This window comes from Chiloscyllium plagiosum, chromosome 7, assembly GCF_004010195.1.
Source record: "Chiloscyllium plagiosum isolate BGI_BamShark_2017 chromosome 7, ASM401019v2, whole genome shotgun sequence".
Lineage (NCBI taxonomy): Eukaryota > Metazoa > Chordata > Chondrichthyes > Orectolobiformes > Hemiscylliidae > Chiloscyllium > Chiloscyllium plagiosum.
Genome location: NC_057716.1, coordinates 40,191,217 through 40,214,232, shown reverse-complemented (window position 1 = coordinate 40,214,232; position 23,016 = coordinate 40,191,217). Strand labels below are relative to the sequence as shown.

The 23,016-nt window shown below is 39.6% G+C and overlaps 1 protein-coding gene across 5 annotated transcripts in view; it reads left to right on the top strand.

Moving 5' to 3' along the window:
• Nucleotides 1-17,040, top strand: part of ppp1r1c (protein phosphatase 1, regulatory (inhibitor) subunit 1C) — a 121,619-nt gene extending 104,579 nt beyond the window's left edge. For all 5 annotated transcript variants that reach the window (XM_043693467.1, XM_043693464.1, XM_043693463.1 and 2 more), the window contains one exon: nucleotides 16,524-17,040. In XM_043693467.1, coding sequence (XP_043549402.1) covers nucleotides 16,524-16,624 — 101 coding nt within the window. In that variant the 3' untranslated portion in view covers nucleotides 16,625-17,040. The remainder of the gene's footprint in view (nucleotides 1-16,523) is intronic.
• The last annotated feature ends 5,976 nt before the right edge of the window (nucleotides 17,041-23,016 follow it).

Genomic DNA, 23,016 nt, shown 5'->3' with positions numbered 1-23,016 from the left:
TGTTCCGCAAGTAGGTGACCTGTCTCCCCAATGTAGAGGAGGCCACATCGGGTGCAGCGGATGCAGTAAATGATGTGTGTGGAGGTGCAGGTGAATTTGTGATGGATATGGAAGGATCCCTTGGTGCTTTGGAGGGAAGTGAGGGGGGAGGTGTGGGCGCACGTTTTGCATTTCTTGCGGTTACAGGGGAAGGTGCCGGGAGTGGAGGTTGGGTTGGTGGGGGGTGTGGACATGATGAGGGAGTTGCGGAGGTCTTGTTCTGGTCTTTCCGGAACGCTAATAGGGGAGGGGAGGGAAATATATCCTTGGTGGTGAGGCTTCTCTCATCATCAAGCTGAGGACTTCTGGCAACCACAACTCCTGATTGCTCAAACCAATAAGCAAACTGTTGCTGGGCAAAGCTAGCTCTACACACACCCCACCCAGTGCCAGGACCGCTTCTCCCACTGCTTCAACAAAGCAACAGTATACTGTAAACACAACTCACAATAGATTCTAGTAACAAAAACAGAAGTTACCAGAAAACTTAGCACATCTGGCTAGTATCTGTGGAGGGAAAACAGAGTTAACATTTTGAGCCCAGTGACCCTTCTTCAAAACTGCTTTTGATTTTATTTTCAGATTTACAACATCTACAGTTTTTTGTTTTCTTATACGAGTTCCAAAAATTTGGTTTTAAATTCTTGTGGCAGCACAGTGGCTCAGTGATTAGCAAGCTGCCTCACAGCACCAGGGACCTGGGTTTGATTCTAGCCTGGGGTGACTGTCTGTTGGATTTTCTCCCACGGTCCAAAGATGTATAGGTCAGGTGAATTGGCCATGTTAAATTGTCCATAGTGTTAGGTGCATTAGTCAGAAGTCGGTTACTCTTTGGAGGGTTGGTGTGGATTTGTTGGGCCGAATGGCCTGTTTACTCACTAGGGAATCTAATCTAATCAAAAGTGAAGCAGCTCCTTTCACAATCAATGCTTTAACACAGTCCTTTTCCATTTTAGTTTATTGTGCCAACCAATCTGGATGGTTTTGAATCCTTTCCCATGAAATCTGCCATGTGCAACAAAATTTGTGCATGACTTTAGCCTCTGATGACCTGGTACCTGCTTTACCTTTTATCCCCCTGTGGCATTTATGCCCAGAGACTCACGAGATGCAGATCCAGGCTCTGCATTACCTTCTATAGTATGTACAGTGGTTTTAACCAGGCCATTAGCTATAAGTGTCAGATCAAATGGCAGTTTTTAATCATCAATTTTTTCTTTTTCTTGCACTTGAAGCTCCTGCACCATTAGGTGAAAGTGAGGACTGCAGATGCTGGAGATCAGAGTCAAGATTAGAGTGGTGCTGGAAAAGCACAGCAGGTCAGGCAGCATCCAAGGAGCAGGAAAATCAATGTTTCGGGATTCCTGATGAAGGGCTTTTGCCTGAAACGTTGATTTTTCTGCTCCTCAGATGCTGCCTGACCTGCTGTGCTTTTCCAGCACCACTCTAATCTTGCTCCTGCACCATTGCCAGGCCAAGCAGCAACCTCGGGTTCCTGTAACCTCAGTCATGGTTTCATAGAATCCCTACAGTGTGGAAACAGTGGTCAGCCCAACAAGTCCAGACTGACGCTCCAAGGAGCATCCCACCCAGACCCACCCCTCTACCTTATCCCTGTAACCCTGCATTTCCCATGGTTAATGCACCTAACATATACATTCCTGAAAACTGTGGGCAATTTAGCATGGCCAATCTACCTGACTTGCACTAACTGATTCTTCCATGATGTAAGGTGCCATCTCCTCCATTGAAGTTAGGATATGCAGGAATATCTATTTCATACAGTTTCAGTGCCAGTGCCTGTGGTCATGTGCAACTTAACCTACATGAGTGAGGAGATTGTGTGGTGGTATGATCTGTTTGCATAGTGTGCCCGTGTTTTGAACAGCTGGCAGTGTGAACAAACATTGAATTGTGAGTATTAATCTTTTAGCAGATTTTAATGTGAGGATAAGGTGAATGCACAGATGTTAAATATGAGTCATTATAGGGATTGCTGGTAGATGAGTGAATAGATGGTGGTGAATTGGGTAGTGCTTCAGGCTAATAATGTGATTTTTAAGAATATAATATTTAAAATATATATTTACCAATTTTGACCATCTGTGTGATGTCGTTACATTCTTTTAGCACTGCAAACCAGTCCTTGGAGGTTCTCTCCAGTGGCTTTAAGCTCCAATTAACTACTCCTGTGGATACAGAACCAAGTCATAGAATCACAGATTTGTTACAGTATAGAAAGAGGCAATTTGACCCATCGTCATCCCTTAAATGGCAGACTGGTCACCCAAAGTCTCCACATACTCTTTTCTCTGTTTAAATGCAGGTGTTTGCGAAGGATGAACAGGAATGCAATGGGCACAGTCCCTGCTGAAGTTTACATGCACTCACCTTCAGATTTGTCCGAAGGAGGTGGAAAGGGGGTAGGGAGTATAGAATCCAGCAGTGCATTTTTCCAATGCTGGTTATGCTCAAAGCAGCTCATAAATGCAGAAAACAAACACATATTCTGGCTGATTGCATATAAAAAGGAGCTATTAGCAGATGTAGGTATAAGATTCTTTATTCACTACCTGCATGCAATGCATGTTGGCTTGTAAGAGTGTACACTCTCCACTTACTTTATCAGATTCTCACATAGCCCTGTTGTGCCAGTATAACTGGACAGTGTCAATTACACTTTTGACAGTTTTTGTTTTTAATTGGCACATTTATGTAATCATAAACTTTTCATGCAAATTTAGTGAAAATATTTATCAGTGTGTGCATTTCACAATTGCTTTTCCCCAAACACCACTTTTAGTAATTACAGAGCCCTCAATTTTCACCATGATGGCCAGATGCTCTGCTGTGATAAAAATGCCAGACAAGGTTGGAAATCTTAATTCCCGCCCTGAATTTGGCATTTCTCATTTTCATGCGGGCGGATCATGATATGTGCATGTCTGGTACTCCGAGGCACCCGCCTACTTTAATGACCAATTGGTCATGAAGAAATCAAAAGAGAAAACGCTGGAAAATCTCAGCAGGTCTGGCAGCATCTGTAAGGAGAGAAAAGAGCTGATGTTTCGAGTCTAACTGACCCTTTGTCAAAGCTTTGATGAAGGGTCAGTTAGACTCGAAACATCAGCTCTTTTCTCTCCTTACAGATGCTGCCAGACCTGCTGAGATTTTCCAGCATTTTCTCTTCTGGTTTCAGATTCCAGCATCTGCAGTAATTTGCTTTTGGCCATGAAGAAGTCTGATTTTGGAATCCCTGGAGTCTGGAATGTATGGTATGGAGATGAGACCAGGTAATTGCAAGTCTATTCTCTGTGCATTTCCTTTGGATAGCCATGGTATCCTGGGGATTTGATTGCAGCAATTAGGGTGGGGATTGGAATCCTTTCAAGGGTCAGATACTAGATTTCCTCGGGGGGGGTTGTGTCAAATATACTTTGTGGTGGTCTTAGGGCATGTTAATTGGAGAGGTTTTTATGTAAAAGGTGCATAAATCTTTGGAATTGTCCAACTTGTCAAGAGTGTTAACAGTATCAATAGTGTTGGCATGTCAAGTCATGTCAGCAAGTGTCAAAATGCACACTTATGAATGAGAATCGTTTTCTCAATGGAGTGTAGTACTTAACATTGAGTAACAAAACTATATTTTTCTCCAATGTGCATTAACGTTCAATACATTTGTCTGGTAGGTGAAAGGAGAAAGGTGGTGTGTGTGGAATTATACATAAAGTAGATCCAGGAGTATGAGGGCCTTGGGTGATGGTGGAGGACTGAGGTTGCATGGGATTGAGGAATTGTAAGGATGTGAGGCACATGATGGGGGGGGGGGGGGGGAATGTGATGTAATAAATGGAGGAATGTTTTATGTTTCTCCCCATTTAGGGAGGTAAGACATACCTTAGCGGCTGAGTCCCAGACACATTTGGTAGAGATAAGGCATCATTTTGCAAGAGTTCGAGATACTTGCACGTTGAGAAAAGGTGGGAAAGTGCCAAGCAAGTGCACAAACTTATTGAGAGACACAAAGTTGTTAAGAAGCCATCCTAACAAAAGAAATTTGTTTAAAAACAAAACAATACTAGGTGTTTATATAGGGCCATTAAAGGATCTGTGCTTTAACCATTCTTTTAGCCTGAGTGAGAAACTGAGATGGAATTGAGGAAGGCAGCCGTTGGGTGGTTGGGATGAGTCTAGTGTTCACTGAGAGCATCCCATGATTTGAACATGAAGCTGAGAGGGAATACCTGTGTTCAGGGAAAACTTTATAAAAGGAAATTTCTGGGCAGTGGCCTGCAGCTATTGATTTAAGGACCACTGGATAAGTAACACATAGGCCCAGTACTCCTAATGCAGCTAGATTGGTTCATAAAGGATTGTAACTGGGATTTTAACAGTGTTCTAAGTCATGATTCCTAAATGGACAACTTTTCTGGTTCTGAAAATCTATCCATGGAATGTCAGTTACCTTCATCATTATAAAAATGAAGACTTTTTAAAAAAATTGTATTAACATTAATTTATAACATTTTAGATATTACCATAATCCCATGTATATATGCCCCAAACTTGATTTCACTCTCTGTACCATTGTTGAAAAGACAAGTTTGATCAATTCTTTTTTCCATACCAGTTTTGGCATTGTGTGAAACGTGTTGGTCAAAGTGGGGATGTATAATATGACAAGGAACATGATTTTGAATGTGGGTGGATTGTTTAGTCATGGAAACATGTGAGCCCCTTCAAGAAGCCTGCTGCAATCCACCAACTTCTGCATTTATTGCCTACACGTTAAGCTGTGTGTGTATGTACAATCCCTTCCAGAGAAGTAAGTTGTCAATTTCAGTATTCCAGCAGACAATGTATGATTTTTGCAGTTTTATTGTATATCTAGCTTCCAGAAGCTCCTCTTTAAATTCATGATGAGCACGAAAGCAATTGAGGGCCTAAACAATAACAGGGAATTTTATTGATAAATACTGCCTCCACATTACTGCTTTCCTCCTTCCTTTTGTGGATGACTTGTTCACAGACTTGTGCTGAGAAGTTACTTTTTCAAGGTGTCATCTGTATTTGGAGGTTTGTACATCTGACTTGCATTATGAAGCTCTACTCATGCTGGTTTATTTTAGGCACCTGATGAGGACAAAGATGATCAGCATAATTAAGAGCAGCAATGGCTCTGCTGATCAGAGACTTGCAGCTCCGCACAAGAGAGGAAATTAGCAAAGATGTATAGCTTGTAGGCAACCATGCTGGCCAAATAAGGCAGACAGATACAGAATAAGAAAGACAGATACAGAATAAGATTCCTTAATATGTTGAAACATTAATGCCAAAGAGATCTGAGGGTGTTTGCCAGCTGGGAACAGATATTTCCAGCCTTCTGGAACAAAGCTGTGTCAAGTTAACCTGGGCTTCATGCTTTACCACTCTCTGCCAAAGTCAATACCATCCTCAATGTTTTCGTCTTTATCTTTTTCAACTTGTTTGCAGCGTTTGATGTGATTATTACTCGATCCTCCAGCAATGCTTCGCCATTGTTATCCAGCTGGGTGAGTTTACCTTGTTCTAGTTCTGATATTATTTATCTAATTGCAGTAAGACCATCATCTGCAATGGCTTTGCTTCCCGTTCCCACTTTGTAATCTTTGGCTTCCACCAGGATCGATCCTTGGCGCTGTCCTATTTCTCATCAACATGCTTCCCCTTGATAACAGTGTCTGAAAATTCAATACTTGTTTTCATATATATGTAAATGCCACCTAGATCTATCTTACCACCATCTCTCTCAACTCCTCTACTCTTGCTGATTATACGACTGCTATCCCAACATTCTGTACTAGATAAACAGATGTTTCTTCTCACAAAGCATTGAGGAGTATGAGGAAGCCATTGACTTTGATTACTATTACACGCTCCTTTTCCTAATGACTGACGTCATCCCACTAAATCAGCAACTGTCTGATGCTGAGCAAATGTTGGTATCATAACGAGTACTGAAGTGAGTTTCTGACCACGTATTATCTCATTTCCAACTGCTGCTGAAATCCTCATCCATTCTGTTACCCTTTGTTACTAGGTTTGATTTTTCCAGCGCACTCATAGCTCAATCATTGTAAGGCATCCAAACCTCTGCTCCTCATTTTTTTAATTTATGTTCTTATTTACACATCACCACTCTGTTCTTCTGGCTTAAACTAGCTTCAGCAGCTCCTCAATTTTAAAATTCTCATCCTTGGTATCAAGTCCCTACATGAACTCGCCCTCTCCTTACCTTTGTAATCTCCTCTAGCCCCAAGACATCTGTGCTCATCTAATTCTAGCCTTTTGAGTATCCCTATTAAAAATTATTCCATTAATGGTGACCAAGGCATCAGCCACCTGGGCTTTAAGCCCTGGAATTCCTACCCTGAACCTAATTTTCTTCTTTCCAGATGTTCCTTTTGTTTTCCTTTAGTTAAAATTTTAGTCATCTGCCCTGTTAGCTCTCTGTGTGATTTTGTGCCAAATTCTGGTTCATAATGCTCCTGTGAGCTACCTTGGAACATTTTAATACTTTAAAGGTTCTGTAAAACAAAGGTTGTGTTGTCATTAGTGTTGGATCTTACTCAGGCTCGACTGGAGACATTAACAGGATCTCGCTGTTGCCAATCCCTCAATGCATAATTCAGGTGACTGCGAGTGTTTTCGCCAGAACATGTGCTTACGTACACTTCCTGTAATGATGCCAGTCAGAATGAGCAGGTGTTCAGGTTGGTGAATATGCATGGCTTCCCACAGGTGCAGTGTATCCATCAGCCGCACGGATGAGTGGCAGTTAAGGCACCATGAGTTCAGGAGCATTTATTAACCAAAAAGACTTACAAAGCATTAATTTGCAGCTTGTGTGCAACCACAAGAAGATATTCATTTAGAGGAACGAAAGATTCCTAATGTAGGATACTTGACCTACAATGATGCTGATGACCTGTGACAATCTGCCATTACTTCATACCTTGAAGCATACTGGCATCCATTGAGGGTGACTATGAGGGGAGGTATGGCACTGCGTAAGAATGAGGGTGAATGTAAACTAATGGGGATGTAGAAAAGAGTGTTTAGAGATGAATGGGTGTGCAAATAAGACAAAATGGTGCAAGTGGTGATATGCTGAAGTAGAGTTGAAAAAATGAGTGTGGAGTTGCAGTGGTATGCACATTAGGATGGAAGTGAATAAGCTATTGTCCACCATTTTCCTGCTTAGATCATTAAACTGCTTTCAATATTCAATCCAAGAGAGTGGTACCATATTCTTGCCACTAACTTCATAGTCAACATATTCTTTCTTTCGCTGGTGTACTTCCTCTTTTTGCCAGTAAGGAAGCATATCTGTCTATTGGCACTACATCACTAATCAGTGCATCTAAAGAGGAGATGTTAAAATGAGGTGCAGCCTTTGAATATCAGAACTCCGTCCTGCCCAATCCTTTGCTTGTACTTCTAATCAAACCTGTCACTGAAATTAAATTCTGTGCCAATGCATTGCCAGGTTAAAATCCAACACACAGCCATCTCCACAAATATGTTAAAATAAATTTTAAAAAATACACTCAATATTTTATTGCTCATGCTTTGTTGTACTTGGCAGTTCCATCAATTTGCTTTGGATTGCAACACATGAATGTTTTAATTTTCTCCTGGTAGAAACCTTTACGATAAAGCGTTTAAAGAAAACCTAAGATTTGATAGCTTTAACAAAATTACTTAATGGTTACTGTTAAACATTATTTAATACATTAATGTTATGAAAGATTCCAAAGTTGTTTCAAATATAAATTCTTATTTGGACATCATATTCCTGACATTTTTAAATTAGCATCTGCTTTAGGTTTGTTCCGTATGATTTAATGACTGTAGTGATTGTAACAAGATCAGCCAGGTGGACCTCATATAATATGAGTTCCCTGATTGGAGCTGTTAATCTGCTCCAATCAGGGACCCCTGGCTGACAGAAATAGACAGGAGTGTCAGACATCCTGTTCACTCTGAGAGCTGGCTCTGAGGGAGCTGGACCAATGTCAAGGACTCTCCACATGTACATAAAAGGTGATTTTGTGGTGGGATACTGCCTCTGAGTGTGATGATTCTGACATTAAAAATGACTAAACAAGTCGTGTTTGTAGTGGAGTCATAGTCAGACAGCATGGAAAAAGACCCTTTGGTCCAACTAGTCCACACCGACCATGTTCCCAAACTAAACTAGTCCCACCTGCCTGCATTTGATCCATGTCCCGCCTTTCCTATTCATGTACTTATTGAAATATCTTTTAAATGTTGTAACTGAGCCTGCATCCACCACTTCCTCTGGAAGATCATTTCACAAGCGAATCACCCTCCGTGTAAAAATATTGCCCTACATGTCCTTTTTAAATCTTTCTCCTCTCACCTTAAAATATGCGTTTTGGTTTTAAATTCCCCCACCCTAGACTTTTGCTATTCACTTCATCTATGTCCTACATGATTATATAAACCTCTAATAGGTCACCCCTCCAGCTCCTACACACCAGTGAGAAAGTCCCACCTTATCCTTATACCTCAAACCCTCCAGTCCTGGCAACTCTTTTCTGAACCCTCTCCAATTTAATAATACCCTTCTGATTACAAGGCAACCAGAACTGCAGACAGTACTCCAGAAAAGCCTTCACCAACATCTTCTACAACTTCAACATAACATCCCTCATTCCTGATGAAGGGCTTTTGTCCGAAATGTCAATTCTCCCGGTCCTCGGACGCTGCCTGACCTGCTGTGCTTTTCCAGCATCACACTCTCAACTATGGCATCCCAACTCTTGTAGTGAAAGGCCTGAACAATGAAGGCCAGTGTGCAAAATGCCTTCTTAATCACCCTGTCTACCTGTGATGCAAATTTCAAAGAATTATGTACCTGAACCTCTAGGCCTCTCCATTCTACAACACTACCCAGGGCCCTACCATTAATTGTATTAGCCCTGTACTTGTTTGTTTTACCAAAATACAATACATCGCATTTATCCAGATTAAACTCCATTTGCCACTCCTCAGCCTATTGACCCAATTGATCAAGATCTCCTTGCAATTTTAGTTATCCTGCTTCACTACCCACTATATCACCAATTTAGGTGTCATCAACAAACTTACTAACCATGCCTCCCATATTCTCATCCAAATCATTTATATAAATGACAAACAAAAGGGGACCCTCTACTGATCCCTGCGGAAAATTGTTGGTGATTAAGTTGATATTCTGTACATCACCGAGAGAGTTGGTGTTAGTTTAAATTGTAAGCTTTCAGGTTTACTGCTGTTATTTTTTAAAAAGTCAAATATAGTTGATCCATGTACTGATTATTTGGATGATATATTATTTTATATCTACTATCTAAATCTTCCCTTAGCTTAAGTCAGCAAATAGGTTTAAACAATCTATTTGCAGGACTGCAATAATTTAAGTTAATGTACTTGTTTTTGGTGAATGAACTGTCACTTAAATATGTTTAGAGTTTTCAGAAAGAAATCCAACTTAAACAGTTGAAAGCCATTAGACAATAAACAGACATTAGATGGTAAAATAACAAGCTAGAAATTAGCCAAACCTCCACAGAAGTTACAGGCCACAAAATTTGATTTGTAGCATCCACCTTGTGACTTTACAGAAGGCATTTTGGATCCAGATGGTGTCCATGCTATACATTTCTGTGCTGGGTACCTTTTTGGACTGAATGTTAGCTCCATATATTAGAAGCAAGTGTTAGGAGTAGGGGAGACAAACTGTCATCTGTCAATGTGTAATGTGTTACAACCAGACCCTATGCGATGTTCCCAAATTCATTACAGTTCCAAATGGGCTACCCAAACAAGGTTCCCCTTGTTTATTCGCCCACCCCCTTGGGAGGTTGCAACCGAGTTCTAAAGAAGAGTCATACTGGATGTGAAACATCAGCTCTGTCTCTCTCTTTCCACAGATGCTGCCAGACCTGCTGGGTTTACCCAGTATTTCCTGTGTTGTTTCAGATTTCCAGCATCTAGAGTATCTTGCTTTTAATTTAGAAAGGGTGCCTTCTCATTTTGATACCTTTCTCCTAGATCAAATAATCTTATGTTTTAAAGGGAGCCTTTTTAGCAATTTTTGTTTTGAGTTAACAATGTGTGGGTAAACCAATTATTAAACGCAAGGAGAATCACAACTGTAATGCACATACACACAGATTAGAGGTAAAAGGTGAATCCAAAAGAATAAAAGTTTAGAAAAAAAATGGCTCGGTCTATGAATTGCTCTTGAAGAGTGGATAGTTACAGTGGAGGTTCCAGTTAATGTTGACTTTTGTAGTTGAATAGTCATTTTTTGGATATTCTTGGTTTTGTAGGCTAAATGAAGTACCTTTTCTCCTGTTTCCTTTTCTATCGAGTTTGCAGTATTTAGAGTGATGAAAAGTCTTTACCTGCAACAATAGCTCTTCAACCATAGCATTTGCAAAATGCTAATATCCAAACCCAGGCTGTGTGTACTAGAGCATTCAATCCCATTAGTCTACTGCAGTAGGGTTGAAATTGGGTTTTTACCTCCTGTCCTTATATATTCTCCAAAAGCAAAAAAACACAAATTGTGTCTGCACCTTGGGACATAATCTGCAGTTGTGTTAAAAGTGGGGCCACAGCTCCTCAATAACTTAATAGTCACAAGAGAACAGTCTGTTTGGATTTTGGATTGTAGATGTTATACTACATTGGTCCCTCTCTCCAGATAGTCACTAATTTACATCTACAGTGATTTGTGGATGTATCAGCCCTCCATTAAAAAAAAAACATACTTTGGAATCACGCGTTAAAACTCTCCACAGCACGTGGAATTCTGACTTATCGTTGTAACAAATGCCACTTTGACTCTGGAGCTACCATTTTTGATGTAAGTACTCCAGCTAGTTCTTAGTCTTGACCTAAGCTGAACAAGTATTCAGAAGTAGAACCATCCAACGAAAACAGTTTAAAAAAATCACCCTCCACTTTCATGTTAATGACAAACTGATTTCCGCTGGTTAGCAATACGTTAATAGAAGCAATTGGTTTGTAAAGTTGGTAAATCTTCCAGGAAATAGTGTAGAATTGCAGTGAATGCTGACTTAAAGGGTCTGCTCATAATGCATGCTCTGAGGCAGGTGCTGACATTTCTATTCCTTTAATTTGCAGCATAGCAAGGCACATGAATAGAGTTGACATGGAGAAAGGCAAGCTGCTGGAAGACGAAGTGGGTGCAGGGGTAGGGGAGATATATCATATCTACATAGTGCCTTCAGGCAACAATTGTTTTGTCTCAACCTTGATGAAGAATAGTGTGTTAGCACCTCTGTCTCACTAAGGAGATGTTCACTAAAATCATCTACCTGTTGTTTACTGACCTGCAAACTCTAAGCAAGGTGTGATTAGAGTTACCAATGGTTTAAAAGTGGCCTTTAGTCACTTGATTCTGGTTGCTTTTAAGCTGTTCATCAATACTGTAGTATGTGGAAGGTCTCTGATGCTTTTGCAGAAAGAGAGAAGACATTACATTTTTTCTTTTAGAAGAGAAGTAGTTGGAATGAGTAGATTGCTTTAGTGGGATATTGGGCTACCCCAAAGTGTAGAGTGCCATTAACATGTGCTGTGCAGACATTGAGTATAAATTCACGCATGTACCACAAGTGCAAAAGGTTCCACATCTTCAATTTAGAGTTTGATGAGATATCCTTGGACCACCTTGGACATGCCTGTCATGATTATGCTACAATCTGCTTAGGGGTCAGTAACTTCATTGGTTAAAGTCAATGAAATTTGAGATCCTAGTTTCTTATAAAAGAATAATATCACAAAAATACACAAATTTGAGCAAACAAATGGAAGTTTCATATACACATTTAGTTAACAATCCACTAATCTTATATTCTATCATGCAGAAACAACTTGAGGTAAAAATGCATTGACAAACGAACTATTAACACCCTACAGAGCAAATCAAATAGTGGATGCAATCAAGGCAGATCTCACGGGTTTCTCAGCTCCTTAATGATACTCATTAAACTTTGCTTCCTTTGTGAAGGAACAATGAATCTGCAGTTTAAAAGATCTAGTCTCTGAAATTCCTTAAAAGTTGCTCTGACTTGGACTGCTTCAAAGACCGCTCACCTTTCAGTGGTTCTTTCCCTGAGACTGCACTCCCCTGGATTTTCAAGTTTGCATTCCACCATCCACTCATGGCACAATTTCAATTCGTTCACAGTCAGACTGCTCTTTTCACTAAGCTGGCATTGGCCCTGGGTCTCTCTGAACCAAACTCTCTCAGCTACTAAAGCACTCATGGACTTCCTTGAGCTTCAATCCTCAACAGTATCAAATGGCAACTGTACAAAGCTATTTGTTTTACTTTCTCTGAGCCCCAATCTTTTCACCTTTGCCAGGCAAATGGTGCATGTAGGCTTCCAACATTCTCTTTTGCATTGGACTATTAATGTAATGCTAACAGCAGCATTTTTGGTTGGATACCATGTGACTGGGTCAAGTGTACTCTAGAACTTTGTGGGAAGCTAGGGAAGTGATTGCTGGGTACCGAGCTGAGATATTTGTACCATTGATAGCCACAGAGGAGGTGCCGGAAGACTGGAGCTTGGCTAATTTGGTGTCATTATTTAAGGAAAGTGCTAAGGAAAAACCAAGAAACTATAGACTGAGCCTGACATCAGTCATGGGCAGGAGAAAATGAGGACTGCAGATGCTGGAGATCTGTAACCAGTAGTGTGCCACCAGGATCAGTGCTAGGTCCACTGCTTTTTGTCATTTATATAAACGATTTGGATGTGAATATAGGAGGTATAGTTAGTAAGATTGCAGATGACCCCAAAATTAGAGGTGCAGTGGGCAGCAAAGAGTACAAAGGGATCTTGATCAGATGGGCCAATGGGCCAAGGAGTGGCTGATGGAATTTAATTTGGATAATTTTATGATACTACATTTTGGAAAGGCAAATCAGGGCAGACTTATACACTTAATGATAAGGTTCTGAGGAGTGTTGCTTAACAAAGATACCTTGGAGTGCATGTTCATAGTTCCTTGAAAGTAGAGTCTTAGGTGGATAGGATAATGAAGAAGGCATTTGGCATGCTTGGTTTTATTGATCAGAGCATTGAGTATAGGAGTTGAGAGGTCATGTTGTGGCTGTACAGGATATTGATTAGGATACTTTTTGAATATTGTATGCAATTCTGGTCTCCCTCCTATCGGAAGGATGTTGTAAAACTTGAAAGGGTTCAGAAAAGATTTACGAGGATGTTGCCAGGGTTGGGGAGGTTAGGTCATGTTGTGGCTGTACAGGATATTGATTAGGATACTTTTATTGTATGCAATTTTGGTCTCCCTCCTATCGGAAGGATGTTGTAAAACTTGAAAGGGTTCAGAAAAGATTTACGAGGATGTTGCCAGGGTTGGGGAGGTTTGAGCTATAGGGAGAGGCTGAATAGGCTGGGGCTGTTTTGCCTGGAGTGTCAGAGGCTGAGGGGTGACCATATAGAGGTTTAGAAAATCATGAGGGGCTTGGATAGGATAAACAGACAAGGTATTTTCCCTGGGTTGGGGGAGTCCAGAACTAGAGAGCCTAGGTTTATGGTGAGAAGGAAAAATTAAAAAGGGATCTATAGGGCAACATTTTCACGCAGCGGGTGGTGCGTATATGGAATGAGCTGCCAGAGGAAGTGGTAGAGGCTGGTACAATTACAACATTTAAAAGGCATCTGGATTGGTATATAAATAGAAAGGGTTTAGAGGGATATGGGCCAAGTGCTGGCAAATCATCGAGGGCCAAAGGGCCTGTACTGCGCTGTAATGTTCTAAATCCAACTTGATTAGGTTAGGATATCTGATTGGTATGGATGAGTTGGATTGAAGGATCTGTTTCTGTGCTGTACATCTCCATAACTCTATGACTCTAGTGGACAGTGAAGACAGTTACCCGAGAGTACAATAGGGCCTTGATCAGCTGGGTCAATGGGCCAAGGAATGGCAGATGGAGTTTAATTTAGATAACGTGAGGTGCTGCATTTTGGTATGGCAAATCAGGAAAGGACTTATACACTGCATGGTAATGTCCTGGGGAATGTTGCTGAGTAAAGGGGCCTTGGAGTGCAGGTTCATAATTCCTTGAAAGTGGAGTCACAGATAGATAGGGTAGTGAAGAAGGTGTTTGGTATAGACAATAGGTGCAGGAGTAGGCCATTCTGCCCTTCGAGCCTGCACCACCATTCAATATGATCATGGCTGATCATCCTTAATCAGTATCCTGTTCCTGCCTTATCTCCATAACCCTTGATTCCACTATCCTTGAGAGCTCTATCCAACTCTTTCTTAAATGAATCCAGAGACTGGGCCTCCACTGCCCTCTGGGGCAGAGCATTCCACAAAGCCATGACTCTCTGGGTGAAGAAGTTTCTCCTCATCTCTGTCCTAAATGGTCTACCCCATATTTTTAAGCTGGTCCTCTGGTTCGGCACTCACCCATCAGTGGAAACATGTTTCCTGCCTCCAGATTCTCCGCTCCTTTAATAATCTTATATGTCTCAATCAGATCCCCTCTCAGTCTTCTAAACTCCAAGGTATACAAGCCCAGTCGCTCCAGTCTTTCAGTGTAAGGTAATCCCGCCATTCCAGGAATTGACCTCGTGAACCTACGCAGCACTCCCTCAATAGCCAGAATGTCTTTCCTCAGATTTGGAGACCAGAACTGCACACAGTACTCCAGGTGTGGTCTCACCAGGCCCTGTACAGTTGCAGAAGAACCTCTTTGCTTCTATACTCAATCCCTCTTGTTATGAAGGCCAGCATGCTATTAGCCTTCTTCAGTACCTGCTGTACCTGCATGCTTACCTTCATTGACTGGTGTACAAGAACACCCAGATCTCTCTGTACTGCCCCTTTACCTAAATTGATTCCATTTAGGTAGTAATCTGCCTTCCTGTTCTTGCCACCAAAGTGGATAACCATACGTCTATCCACATTAAACTGCATCTGACTACTCACCTAACTTGTCCAGGTTACCCTGTAATTTCCTAACATCCTCATCACATTACACCCTGCCACCCAGCTTAGTATCATCAGCAAATTTGCTAATGTATGCATGTGTTAATTGGCCAGTGCATTGAGTATAAGAGTTGTAAGGTCAAGTTGCAGCTGTACAGGACATTGGTGAGGCCACTTTTGGAATATTATTTTCAGTTTTGGTCTCCTTGCTAGAGGAAGGATGTTATGAAACCTGAAATGGTTCAGAAAAGATTTACAAAGATGTTGGCAGGGTTGGAGGATTTGATCTATATGGAGAGGCTGGGGCTATTTTGTCTGGAGCATCAGAGACTAAGGAGTGACCTTATCAAGGTTTATAAAATCATGAGGGGCGTGGATATGGTAAATGGTCAAAGTCTTTTCCACACAGTAGGGGAGCCCAAATCTAGAGGGCATAGGTTTAATGTGAGAGGGGAAAGGTTTAAAAAGGATCTTTTTGTGCTGAGGCTATTGCGAATGTGGAATTGAGCTGCCAGAGGAGGTGGTGGCTGGTATAATTGCAACATTTAACAAGCATCTGGATGGGTATATGAATAGGAAGGGTTTGGAGGGATATGGGCAAAATGCTGTCAAAAGGGACTAGATTAAGTTAGACTATCTAGCTGGCATGGACTGAAGGGTCCATTTCTGTGCTGTACATCTGTATGACTCTATGACAGACTCTTCAACAGCTGTTCATTGATCCTTGAATTTATTTGAGTGATGTATTAAAATCTACGGCAAGCCCAATCCTTGTTCCTAAGTAAAACGTGAATCAAACATAATCAGCATTGAAACCCCTTGTGCTTAAATGTAACAATGTCAACAGACCTCCAGTTCATATTGCATGAATATATAAATAAATTAGATTTTATCACAGAGGTCAATTTTTTTTTAATGTTACCTTGATTAAAAAGCAAGTAGTCCACACCCAAACATCTGCTATTGGTATTCATGAGGTGACATATATGCTGACGGTGACAAAAAAAACCTGCTCATCCTTATTTTCTCATTGTGAGGAATGCAAGTTGTAGTTGAACAAAGAAACACAAAACTTCGAAATACATTTTGAGCAGCATGACTACACTATGCTTGTCTTACCTCTGTCAAATATTTGGAACTTTGATATTTTCAACATTGTTAGCAGACTTGATGACATTTTAAGGAATGCATACACACTTCACTGGAAGATTTGCAAGTGAGATTAGGATCCAGTTAATGTAATTGTTTTGTTGTACCTTCACTTCGCCCTCTTAATGGAACTTTGCACTGAAAAGTAATCATTGTTAACTTGATATGAAGCCCTATAAAAGCTTGACTTTGTCTGTTAGAAAGGATGAACGAACATTGTTGTGCATTAAGAGTTAGATGTATCTGGCTGTCTGTAAGTAATAATATTTTCATATTTCCAGGGGTGAAACATCTAAGGACTCATAATGAGACGCCATTCCTTGAGGAGGAGGAGGCAGCGACTGAAAGAGAAGAGGACTGGTCACAAAAGACTAACTTGTGAGCAGCTGAAAGGGAGGTATAATGTATCTGAACTGAGAAATCTTTCAATATGCGATCATCCTGCTTCAAATCTAATGGATGTTTCCAGGCCTTCAGTGCATTACCTGAAAAGTGCTGAACGCTTACAAATCTAATAGTAGGAATCCATGTTAGACTTTGGTCCAGGACGTAATTCTTTCATGTCTCACAGAATCTGAGGAATACATGTGATATGATGTATAGAACCAAAGACCAAATCTCTGTCTCACAAGTAAATTCACTTTGTAGTCATCTTGCCAATAGAAATAATATTGATATTATTGGTATTGTAAAATGATTAATGTTTACTATTCTACTATGTGATGTGTGATGTGAATCTCTAACCTAGTGTAAATAATGCTTAATTGAAAAGTTATAAATAAAGACATCAAAATAAAATGTCTTGAGTGTATGTTTTTTAAGATATCTAGAAATGTAAACTTGCATCCTTATAGAGATAAAATAAGAACCAGATTTTGTCATTTGTGCTCCATAAATCAGATTTGCCCACACACTTTTAGGTCTTAGAATGTTTTGCCCAAAGTTGTTAAAACCATGAGCTGATAATAATAGAATGAGGGAAATGAGAACCTTGTTAAATAATGGCAAGATAATGTACTTTCTTAAACAGTAAGATTTAAGAATGGAGAAATAAATGGAGGAAGTCAGATGATGAATTGTGGTCAGTAAATTCAATGTCAAAGGAGGTAAGGAAAGAGAAATAAAGAAAAGATAAATTAAGTCTTTAAAAACATCTGTTTAAAGTCTCTTAAAACAAATCAAAACAAGTAGTGGTAAGAGTTCTTTTAGAAAATAAGGGGCAATTATTTATTTTCTGGACAAGAGAGTTCAATTGGCAATCATTGACAATTATCCCAATATCTAAAGGATGCTTTTATATTATTCTCAAGACTTAGTTTTCTTCAGGGAGTGAGTTTATCGGATAATTAATATGCAATTGCAGCACACATGAAAATTACAGAGAGGTTCAGCACAAGATGCTGTGTTTGTGGAGCTAGCATTAAAAGATCGCAAGTCTCCTGACAACCCATGGCGATTGGCATTTCGTGGGTTTTTTCTTCGACCCTGCAACTGCTATTTAATTTACGCATTAATAAGAATGTGGTCCATTGTTTCAAGTGAACCATGGAATTTAGGCCATTTATCAGAAATGAACACAGACAAACTGATACAAATCAGATTGCTTAAACTTAGAATTGTTAGGTTCTGTGCAGGGGTTCCTTAGCAGTTATTACCAATGATCTTGCTGTGAAAAGACGTACATATGTGAATTATAACAAATTTTTCATATTGAGTTTTGATTTGATTGGATTTGATTTATTTGTAGTCACATGTACCTAAGTACAGTGAAAAAAATTATTTTGTGAGCAGTACAGGCAGACCATAGCAAACAAGTACATATGGATTGTAGAACAGTTATAAGAAATGTTAGAATAAGATCTATTGTAGGAAGTTCACAAAGAGTCGCCTGATGTTGGCCCCATCTTGAATCAGTTTATTTGACAATAATGTGCAGCTGCAGCATTCATGAGTTGGACCGCAATTAAGAAAGTTATAAGTGATGCAGCTTAATATTTTCCCTTATATTAACTCTTAAATAATTTGGCATTTAAGTAAGAATACTTTTTCTTATGTTTTTATGCATGTATCTCCTGCATTTAGGGATATTTGTAAATATTCATACACAATAATGACTATCTGTCTGACATGACAAAAGACAGAACGAGCTCATTATCAATAAACAGTAGTCACCGCAAGAAAGGATTTATGTTACTATACAGTAAAACAAATAATTTAGTAGTAAATCAAAAATGGAACTCCCAAAATTTCCTTTGAGTTTGAGGAGTTAATTCACAAAACATTTGATTAAATAAAATTAAACAAGAAAACTATTCAATCGCTATAGAACTTCACATACAATTAGAATACATTGACAGTCAATTTTCACATAACAATAGTAACAATAACATAAATAGCCAATACTTGGTACTAACTGTAGCAGAATCCAAGCATTTTAGAGGAAACTGATAGGATTTTTATTTTTAAATGTAACATTGGCGGGAAGAATGTCAGAGCTGCTTGTTGAATAGTTCCATGGGTCTTTTATCATCCACTTCAAAAAAGGCTACAAGCCTAGTTAATCATTTCATCTGAAGGCCACATCTCTAACAATTGGTATTCTCATTTCTGCAAAGTATGTCTTTAAAGCTGGATTTTCAAAAGCTCTCAGGTGAGTTTAAATTTAATACCTTGTAGCTCAGAGGCAAGTGTTTTAGTACTTGAGACAGGCTGATGGGATAATGAAATTCTGAGTGAATGAGAGATCAAGGTTACTGTTGCTTATTTAATGAATGAAAAGAATGTTGTCAGATGTTATTGGGAGAAAGAGAAAAAGATCCGCCCTCGCTTCCCTTGTGAGATTACAGAATCCATTATGACCTTGTTAGAGACCAATAACTTTTAAAATTGGATTTGAATTAATTTGTTAACTAAAAGAATTATGCCCCAAAGTTTCATATTTCAAACAAAGCCTTTTTATTATGCAAGAGTTGAGTAATGCAAGTTCCACTAATTTAGCACTTTATTCTGTGAACAACAATACTTTAAACCTAAAGCTTCAAAAACACACACTTTATTCTAGTTTTTATCTTCGCACATGAGGTCCCCTATTCTTTACAGGATCTTAAGTGCTTTCTTTTCTTCCCCCGCCACCAAATCAAAGTGAACTATTGCTCTCAGGAATTCTTTTCAACTCTCCTCAGTGTTCCCACTCTTCTCTGAGATATGAGCTTTCTTGGGGTCCTTTGATTATCATCTGGCTAGCTAAACCCTACAACTCTCTTTCAACATGTCTTGATTGGGAAGACTCCAGCTCAAGCATGGCCCATTCTGCATTCTTGATTAGTGATCATAGAATCCCTACAGTGTGGAAGCAGGCCTTTTGGCCCAACAAGTTCAAACTGACCCTCCGAAGAGCAACCCACCCAGACCCATCCCCTTACTCTATACTTACCCCTGACTAATGCACTTAACCTACACATCCCTAAATACTATGGACAATTTAACATGGCTAATTCCCCTAACCTGCACATCTTTGGATAGTGGGAGGAAACCAGAACACCCAGAGGAAACCCACGCATACATGGGGAGAATGTGCAAATTCCACACAGACAGTTGCCCGAGACTGGAATCAAACCCTGGTCCCTGACGTTGTGAGGCAGCAGTGCTAACCACTGAACCCACATGCCTCCCTAACTAGTGACTCTAACTCAGATGTATTTTGGTTTCTGATAGCTCTCCGCTACTGATTACAGCTGCTGTAGATATCATAACAATTATCGCTCTCTCTCTCAACCTTCCTCAAAGTTGCTCCCAGCTTGACCAGAACTAAATGTTTCCCTGCAGTCTATCCTCATGGTAATGTGGCATGTCTGAAATGTCCCAGATAGGGATTTTAACTAATTATCTCGATTTCCCAAACTGCCCTTTGTTCTGGGAAAGTATGTTAACAACATAAGCTTCTTATTAAGATAGCTGTGGCTGGCCTGTCTCCACTAGCACCCAAAATGTTGACTTCTCCACCTCCTGATGCTGCCTGGCCCACTGTTCTCTTCCAGCCTCTTACTTAGTCTACCTTATCTTACTAGAAATCTTTGACATGTAGCCCATTGCTTAGTTTCCAATACTCTCCACTGCAATCTTCTTAAAAAAGGTAAAAGCCACCTTTTGATTCACCTTAGGCCTGTATAATTAGTTCTGAAAACAGATGTTTTCATTAATCTCAGATTTAAAAGTATAAATCCCCAAGCTAAATGTTTTACCCCCACAGCATAGGATTCTCAAAACTATATAATTGTAGTTTATCATTCTGCATCTGGGTCTAAGGATAGTGCTCCAGACACTGACTGACTCCCTCAATCAATTTTCTTCCTGCCAGTTTGATATTGGTGTGGGATAAGTGAGTTTGAGTAAGTGCATCAAGAAATGGGCCTAACCATATTTATTCCATTTAATGATCCTTGTTCCAACAGTTTAACAAATACATTTCCCATCAGGGAGTGCAGCGTCCTTTTAAGTGCTGATTTCTCCCTTTAGTAGGTTTGGGTGTTCATCTGATATTAAATTGGGAAAATAGGCGACTTCCTAGATCTAAGTGAGAGTAGATAGACAAGAGTTCTGAAATGGGACCCAATGTCACCAGATGCTTTTAATGTTTTTTCAATCGCTGCCTGCCAAATGTTTGATTCCAGTTTCAATTTTCCCCTATCTTTTCCAAAGGCAAGGTCTTTAGTATGTTTGTCAATGTTTATGGTGCTAGTTTGATTAAAAGTAGAGGATCCAGAAATACACAGCACCTGTAAAGTGAAAAAAATGTAACATTTCTGATAGAAAGTCTTCAGTGGAACAGAAATCATAGTGTATCCTTTCATTTTCATACACTAAAACACTTGCTATGTGCATTGTATCTTTTGTGTTATTACTTTCAGATTTCCAATGTTTGTTCCCTTCTTAATGTCAAGTCTACATTGCATGACTGTCTGGACTCTGAATTCCATACAGGAGCAGCAATGTGCTACAAAAGTAAATGACCATGGATTCTGGATCATCAGCCTGTCTAGGATGAGGGAGTGTCAATCAGGATCAATTTTGAAAACGTAATGATTATGTTTCTGTACCAGTCTTACAGCCACTGTTTTGATAGGTTATAAAAGGTACAATTCAAGCAAAAACACACACTAACTGACAAAAAAATAGTGTGCGTCAAATTATTCTAATAATTTTGGAAATAAATTTCAAGACTAATGAAGCAAATCTTGAAAATCACACATGGGAATATATGATGTGTGTATATTTTTTTCACGGGTCAGAATAATTGAATTAATTAATGTTTGATTTAACAATTAAGCACCATAATTACAGATATATTATGTCTTTAAAAATATCACTTTTTGTTGGAATTCCATCTTCTTGCAGCTTTCTGTTGATCCTTCCATCTGTAACTTGGAGGTAAATTTCAACTTTGCTGCCTGACAGAACATATAGCATTCCCAAATGTGGGATCCAGAATGTGTTTGGAGAACAATTACCAGCAGTTTTAAATTGAGAATTGAATGTGTTTCAGGAAACTCTCATGCTGATGCAAGGATCTACGTGGCTCAAATTATTGACTTAGGAACAACAGCACACCCTGAGATGCTGCTGTAATTTATGAAGGAAAACAGCAAGTTCAGGTATTGATATTTAAAATGAATGATTTGCCAACTGTAAAATTTATTTTATTATGTCCTTTCCTCTGCTGTAACATACTTTGAAACTTTGCACTGGATGCATGCTTGACAAAATCTATTGTAAAAATGTGGACAATTGTGCTATGCTGTGTGTTTTCTTGGGAAACAATGACTGCATTTTGTATAAGGGTATGTTTAACAGTGTAGAACGACTGGCAATGTTTCCATTGCCAATGTTTTGTTTTTCCTCCTCAATGAAAGACATTAGAGAGGTTGTCGGTGCGAACTCAGCTGTTTCTTACAGAATGTCCAGCCTTAATGGATACTGAAACTTCTCGAATCTGCCAAGTATTAGAAAGCATACTGACCAATGTGATGTGGAAATGAATGTATTATATCCTTATACTCTGCAGGCATTGCAGTTACCACCCAGAGCCATTGACTAAGGAGGTGATAACATTCAAGAGCACAAAGAAGCAAATTAATTCACCTTTGAATTTGAATTGGACACACACTGGAGCATCAGTTAGTTGATACAGTGAAAAAAAACTGATACACAAAATGAGGTTACATTAACTTGGATAGTTGGTTTGTGATGCAGAGTGATACCAACAGAATGGATTCAATTTGTGCATTGGCTGAGCTTATCACGAAGATCCGTCCTTCTCAACATCTCTCCTTGCCTGAGGCACAGTGACCCTCAGGTTAAACCACCACCAGTTGTCAGTCTCTCATGATTTGATTTGATTTGATTTATTATTGTCACATGTACCTAGGTACCATTAAAAGTTTTGTTTTGCATGCAGTATAGGCAGATCATACATACAAAGTACAATAGGTAATAGAGTTGTGTGTAATATACAATATTTTGGCTGCAAAATGCTTTCTATTATGCATCCATAAAAATTAGTAACAGTCTTTATGGACATGCCAAATTTCCTTAGCCTCCTGAGGAAGTAGAGACATTGTTGTGCTTTCTTGACTGTAGCATCAGTGTGGGACCAGGACAGTTTGTTGGTGATCATCACACCTAGGAACTTGATGCTAATCAGAGGCTTGTCCTCTGGGACTATCATGACTTTACTTTAGTACCCAGAATAAATTATAGTTTACAATTTCTCTGTTT